Source organism: Penaeus chinensis, chromosome 9, assembly GCF_019202785.1.
Source record: "Penaeus chinensis breed Huanghai No. 1 chromosome 9, ASM1920278v2, whole genome shotgun sequence".
Taxonomy (NCBI): domain Eukaryota; kingdom Metazoa; phylum Arthropoda; class Malacostraca; order Decapoda; family Penaeidae; genus Penaeus; species Penaeus chinensis.
In genome coordinates, this window is record NC_061827.1 from 10547251 (window position 1) to 10554750 (window position 7500).

General features: G+C 32.7%; 1 protein-coding gene across 8 annotated transcripts in view; it reads left to right on the top strand.

Annotated features, from left to right (window-relative positions):
- The first annotated feature begins 668 nt into the window (after positions 1-668).
- Positions 669-7500, top strand: part of LOC125028583 (UNC93-like protein MFSD11) — a 41216-nt gene continuing 34384 nt past the window's right edge. The window contains exons 1-2 of one of the 8 annotated variants that reach the window (XM_047618020.1): positions 1049-1122; positions 4020-4386. In XM_047618020.1, coding sequence (XP_047473976.1) covers positions 4099-4386 — 288 coding nt within the window. In that variant the 5' untranslated portion in view covers positions 1049-1122; positions 4020-4098. The other 7 variants (XM_047618023.1, XM_047618019.1, XM_047618022.1 and 4 more) reach the window with 7 other exon arrangements.

Genomic DNA, 7500 nt, shown 5'->3' on the forward strand with positions numbered 1-7500 from the left:
ATGAGGCAATGATAAAGACAAAGAGACACAGAAACAGCTGGAGATGGAAATATATATACACACAAATACAAAGCGAAGATAGCTAGATAGATAGATAGATGGAGAGAGAGAGAGAGAGAGAGAGAGAGAGAGAGAGAGAGAGAGAGAGAGAGAGAGAGAGAGAGAGAGAGAGAGAGAGAGAGAGGGGAGGCAGACAGACAGAATCAGAGACAAACAGAACAGTGTAAGGAAAAGAGAAGCAGATGGTGGATTATACAAAAAAAAAAAAAAAATCTGAGTGGGAGTGAGCGTAAAATCAACAAAAATTTCCGATTGATTGTCTTAAAACACCAACCTCATATATCAGAATAATGTACACCAGAAATTAATGGAAACGTGTTGCCAAGTAGTGCTCATCTCTCTGAGACGCAATAAAGCACATTTGGGAAATCAAACAATAATATACATAAGAAATGAACACAGTTGATCAAACGTTTACTATATGTCGAATAGACAGACTTTTAAATGACCTATGGTACGCATAAAAAACGAAAGTAAACACATCAACATATCAGGTTGTATGTGGCACCATCCTCGAGTGGGTCAGTGAACAGACCCGACACCATCCTACCTGTTGTTAGTCCATCTCTTGTACTCTCTGGTGTCTCTCTTCCTCGCATCTGCCCTCTCAAGCCTATATCAAGATGGATCGAAGATTTTGTTGTGTTTTACTCTTGGGATTAGCTTATATGTTCTCCTTCATAGCATTCCAGACTATGAGTGTCATTGAGGTAAGTGCGGAAAAGGAAAATCTTGTTTTTTATTGCCTTGCTCTAAACTCGTGCCTCCTGTGGGCGGCTTGAATAACCCGCCGCCACTGGGCGACCTTTCGTCGCTCTGTACGTTAAAATGCGAATTATATATTTAAGTATTAAAAAAAGGTGGTACAACATTTTCAAACATCTATAGATAACATGTTAAATTTTGGAGATTTTGTTACGAATCAAAAAGAAAGGTATCTATATACCATAGCTTATAATTTTATTTCCATTTCATAACGTTATGTGTTCCGTTTGTTTTGGTTTCTACGATATCGACTTGACACGACCATTTATCACGAGACTTGGAAAAAAACACATAACAGTAATGACGTTTAGAAATGGAAGCATGTCGTGATACTTGCTGATAATAAGATGACTTTATAATCATAGATTATAGTAGATCACTGTTTATTTTTATTATTAGGTCCATAGGACAAAACTACAAAGGTCAAAACACTAAGTAAATTCGTAGAGGCAAGGCAGAAAATCAAGCAGTCACTGTCGAGGACAGGTGAGAAGACATTCATTTTTAGATTATATGCATATGATGAAAATACTAGAAGCATTTGATTCTAGGGTGAATAGAAGGCATTGCTAGATTCTTAACAGAGCAGTTCATTCGAAACCAAACAGTAGAATATATATGATATGGGTTAGTTTTGATCAGAAGACAGGTATTTGTAGTATCCATAATCTACCTATGTCTTTAGCAATGGATATAACATTAATTGCAATTGCCTTAATTGTCTGTGCGGGGTTGCAACTCTAACCCTTTAGATAAGCCAGTGAACTAATATTTGCATGTCTGTGATTATCTGTCTTGAATGCTAGCAGTTAAGCAAATTTCAAGATCTTGGAAATTCAGTAGTTAGATAAACTCAATGTAACTGCAATAGTTAAATTGAAGCCATGAGGGGGAATTGTGTAAAAAACTCCCACAGGGGCTATCAAAACAGGATTTTTTCATAATTACATTAGTTGTGGTTTATCCAACACTACTTGAAGCTTATTATGATATAAGAATGGCTTATATTATATGATATTATAAATATAAAGCAACTGTTCAGGCTTCTGCTTCTTTGTTTCACAGCAAAGAACAAGAAGCATCCCCTGTGTGTTCTCTGATTCCATATTTGATGATTTACAAATTCTTCCCTAATAGTAGAATTGCTGTTGAAGTTAGTTGGCCTTTCCTGGAATGCCAAAGGTGTGAAGGCCAATGGCAGACTAGCAGGTATCTTGTAAACGTTCATCACATGAATAACATATTCAGGTTAGTCACATCATAAGTAAATGAGCTAAAATCTAAAATTGCCATGAATAATGTTATATTTCATTAATAAATCCACAAACTTTCATTCTACTTGTTATGGATACAAAATGGAAATTTGTGATGGTGTCTGCCTCTAATTATCACAAAAGTAATGATGCACTGGGACATTTTTTTTTACTAAAAATAGCAGTCTCTAGACTTAACAAATGAATACATGCACATGAGGCATAGAAAAATATATTTCAAGAAATGGTAACATTTTGTAGTTACCACTTTCTCAGTTGTTTCTTCCAGTTTTATTTGGTATAAATCAGTACTATTTCTAGTGCTATATATGTATTTTGCAAATGCTTTTATTAATGTAGTATTAATATTTTCTTTGAATGTTTAAGTCCCTTTACCAGTAAATGAAACTTATAGAAACTGCAGTCATTTCTGATGTGTTCAGAAAAATGTTATTCATGAGTTGTCAGTTTCACACAAAATAAAATTAATTGCCCAGTAAAACAGTTGTATTAAGGAGTTGCTCTCATAACACAACTTAGATAAAGCTGCATGTATGTATTTTCCAGACAGTAATAAATAGGATGTAAGCTTAATGCACAGGTAGATAGATATATAAATGCTAAACCCATTCAGGCCAGGGGTATGTATTGTCTTCTGAAATTTTTTGTGAACTGTTGCACATAGATGGCTCCACAAGTGCTCAGCCACCAAGAAGTCAATTAGTAGGCCCTAGTAATCACACCTGATTTTCATATTCCTTGAAGTTTCAGTTTTATCCCCTATTTTCTAATGCTTTTTACCTGAATTTTCTGGGGATGGTATGTAAGTATGTTCCATGAGCACCATGAGTTTAGTTTATTAGTTGTCTTTACACATAGATGGCTCCACAAGTACTTAGACACCGATGAGTCAATTACTAGTACTACTTTGCTTGTTTTACCCTTTTCCTTGATTTTTGGGGGGGATTTTTTTTTTTATCTTATATTGACATTAGTAATGTTAATAACATTATTATAATTATAATATCTATATTAATAGTAACAGCAATGATATTCATGATATTAGTAAAAAAAAAAAATATCAGATGAGGTTACAAGCATTTCAAACTGACTCCTTGCTGGCTGAGTTCTTTTGGAGCCATCTCTATGAAGAGACATTTCTCAAAACAATACTATAGTAGACACTACATTTTCGAGGTGCCATTGGGTTGATATTAACACTGTAATTATTATTGTTGATTTTATGATTATTATAATGTTGTTTAAATACTACTACTAATAAAAATAAATATATGTAAAAATCAAGGAAAAGACTAGGTTTCAAATATATCTTCGCCAGAATACATGTATATATGTATTTCAGACGAAGATAAGTTAAATACATCTCTTGTATTGTGAAGACATTTTTTCTCATTTATACCTTTTATACATTTGTTACAATGAATATGGTTCACTAATGATTGACTTCATAGTGATTAAGTATATGTGGAGCCATCTATGTGTAAACATTTTTGATAAACTAGAACTATAGTGAACATGGCACTTTACTGATATCTGCGGTGCTTGAAAATTAAGGGTAGATTAGTTGATCACTAATACTACATGTAAAATTATCATATGATAGAGAGAAATTAAAACTAAGAAGTCCTGAACAGTCATTCAAAGAAATATCCTCTTTAGTTGAAAACCACATTATTGTTATGTGAAGAGCTATGGAAGTAAAGAAGAAAGTTTGCTCTGTTTATGCAAATGAAATGCACCTAAGATAGTAGGCTTTTTAACATTCTGTTTGATTAATATAATCATTTATCAATTCTCATATATGTGAATGCAAAATTAACATGTAAATCTACAGCAAGAGAAAATAATTTCATACTGTATATCATATTAAAGGTGTCAGTTATTAACATTACTAATGGTGAATGGTCTATCTGTCCTAAGACTGTTCTTAGGTTTTCAGTGAATAATAAAACAATGAAAAACTTCTTGTATTCAGTGATGTTTGACAAATGATTTTGAAATGAGCTATCTCAGGAGAAGAAGTTGGAGTGCAGAGTTTGAGAATATGGAGGACACAGAACGTCTGCTCGATGAGGAAGATGATTTGGAAATTAGTGGGGCATCAAAAAATGAGCCAGTAGGGCCAAGTGACGACTGGGACATAGAAGCTGAAAGACATCCCCTGACAGAGAGACAGCATGAAATACCCGTACCGCAAAATGATAAAAAAGTGCTTTCGTATATCATGGGTCTTGGTGTGGCATTCATGCTTGTGTTTACTGCATTCAACACTAACGGCATCATGACGGTGAGTGTGGTCTGGTATGTTTGATTTTACTTTTTTTTTCTGCATTGTTAATTGGCAGCACATTGTTTCTGCATGACTGTCTTTTTATTTTGAAGGCATAGTTTATGGTTGGTTTGGTACCATTGGAAATTTAACAATCTCCAGATCAAAAATTTAGTAACAAATACACTATGGTGAAGTCATAGGAGTAAAACCTCTTTTTATCTAATTATATTTTGCACTGTCAAACATATTAATGTATTACTCTTTTTGTGGATATGAATAGGTATGTATGTGCTTGTATGTTTGTTTGTTCTAAATGCTCTCATATTTGTGTGTTTATGTTTATGGGGATGTCTGTTCATATGATACAATGAATGAGTGAGTCCATATATGAATATTTGTATTTTCAAGCATGACTAGTTTAAATGTCACACTGATTTTAGATGATTCTGTTCACTAAAATCTACTTTTCACTGAAATGTTGATGAAATTAAATCAATGTAATGTTTACTAGTGCTAATTATATTTTGGAATTCAAGTTGATATAGGAGTGAACATGGGGCATTTAATCTGAAGGCATAAATAGATAACGGATTATGTGGTGAAATGTGCAAAATGGCAAACTTTTTATGACAGCTCCATCTTTACAAATTATAATTACTTGTTTGAGCTGGAAAAAAGTGATACTCACCTATTACTTGGTATGCCAATTGTCATATTATGAAAGCATATATGCTTTAATTTTTACTCACTAAGGCACTATCAGAGTGCATTACAAGCAAAAATCTGTAAATCCTGACAGATACCAGTATTTATTGGGCTGAATTTCAAATGCATCTACCACACTACATTTTGTATATACTGTTCAGTATCTGTCTGTATGATAATCCTATGAGACATCTGTAGTAGGTGAATAATCATATTTCTATCTGATTAGACTGATAAGATTATTGGTATTCATTGCTCTTAGAGTTAGTAACAGTCACTGGTAATTTTGCATGGAATATGTAATCTATGTGTGTATATATATTTATATATTTGTGTGTATATATGTGTATGTATATATAAAAGTAGAAATATTTATTGTTGTTAGAACTAATTGTATCAGCTTCTTTGATTGTCTGGGCAAAATGGCAACTGCAATATGCAACAATTTTCAGTGGGACTCAAGATAAGTATTTAAAGATTCTTGAGATACTGTAGGTGTTGCTAGGCAAGATAGTTTCCTATTAACTTGAGAGAGTTTATGTGATCAAAATAAATATGTGTTCACACACCATGTCTTCATGGTAAATTGGTGAGAAAACCATGCCATAATAATTCCTCATAGAAAAACAATTTTCATAGGAATGTTTCGCATTTGATGATAGCATTTACTTAGATGTTGAATTTGATGTGTACCAAATCTTGTTTCTTCTATTTGTTTTCCTTTTTATTCTTTTTGTCTTCATGAAAATGCATATTAATCAAAGAGTAGGTGAGGCGTTTTGTCATATAGAATATTAGTTCTCAAACTGAGTTATAACTCTTAGAGTGTTTATCTAGCAATTTTATGCAACTTTGTTGATAAATTGTGAGCTCAGTGGTTGAGAGTTTGAACCTCTTTGGTGTTGCAAGTGATTAGGACCCAACAATTCATAGCACAAGGGTAGGTGGTGACTTATTTGTGGGCTGAGGCTATGCGTCATCAGACCTCTGCCCACCTTTTTATTATTCTTTTTATTGCTGATTCATCATAACAACATGGAAGTGTATGTTGCCATTCTTGTAGAGGACTACACTTTGAATGTGAAAAGGAAAAGAAAAAAGCTAAAATAATGGAGATGCAAACAGAAGAATCCCTGATTGATATTAATGTTGAAGATAATATAGTGGTTAATAGTCAGCCGAGCAATGATATATGTGAAGATGAACATGCCAACTCTACGGCTGCCCCTCCAACATCACAGACAAGATTACCAAATAGAAGATATTGTGCTGTTATTCTTCTGTCTGTCTCCTTCTTGATATTATTCTCAGCATTTAAAACAATTTCTATAATTACGGTAAGTGTTGCCTTATGTTCTGGGATAAGATGAAAGCAATATCTTTTGTAAAATGTTTGAAAGTTTGTTGCTGCTTTGAGTTCACCATTCTTGTGTATATTTGTGTATTGTAAACTGCTTTGAAGAGGTTCCTGATGTTTCTTTAGCTGTACTTATTGTATATATTTTTGACAGTACTCAGTGGTTTATATATATTTATAAATGTTTTTCCTAGTTCTCTTCATTTGAACACTCGGTATTTAAGTTAATCATGCCTTGAATATATTTGAAAAGAAGTGACTTTGTTCCCATAATTTTTAAAGCCACTGCAGAGTATTATTAATTTACAAGGATTTCCTTTCAAGCAATAGATTCCAAACAGTAACCACTGGAATATATTTATATAATGAGACATGTAGGGTGTAGAGGCAGAAGGATCTCAGAAATATGTTTTTAGAAGTAGTTGGGATTTATGTTTATATCTAAATTTTTCAATTAAAGCTAAGTGTTTAATTGTATAGGACTATACATGGCATTGAAACCATGCAGTATCATGTTCCTCTGAATCTCTAATTGTATTTGTCTACATTAGTCACTTGTATATTTTGTGCTTGCAGTTGTAATTGTGGAAATATGTGTTTTAGTTTTTAGTTTATCTTGTCAACCATAACATTTAAAAAGATCTGCTTTTTGCACGGCATCAGTATGTCAGTGAAAATATACAGAGCAGCTAGTGTTCTGCATAGAAAAAAAATTGTTGAATATTTTATCAGTCAAGATATATTTTTTATTTGGTATAGTTTGGATGCAGTATTTCTTTGGATTCAAAATTTTCTATGATATTTTTTAACTGAATAAATAAATGAGAGATTGAAATTTCCAATTGACTTTGTTACTATAGATGCACTGCCAAAGTTTTGTTTTCTTTTCACTGATATGCAGTTTTGATTTCTAGAAAATAATTAACAATTCCTATGAAACATGGATGTAATATTTAATCCAAATGGCATTGTTATTTGTTTAATGTTACACCTTTATATATCAGAGCACTAAATTTTACATGTGGGTATTTAACCCAATGCTGCCGGGAAAAATAAATAAAAAATGG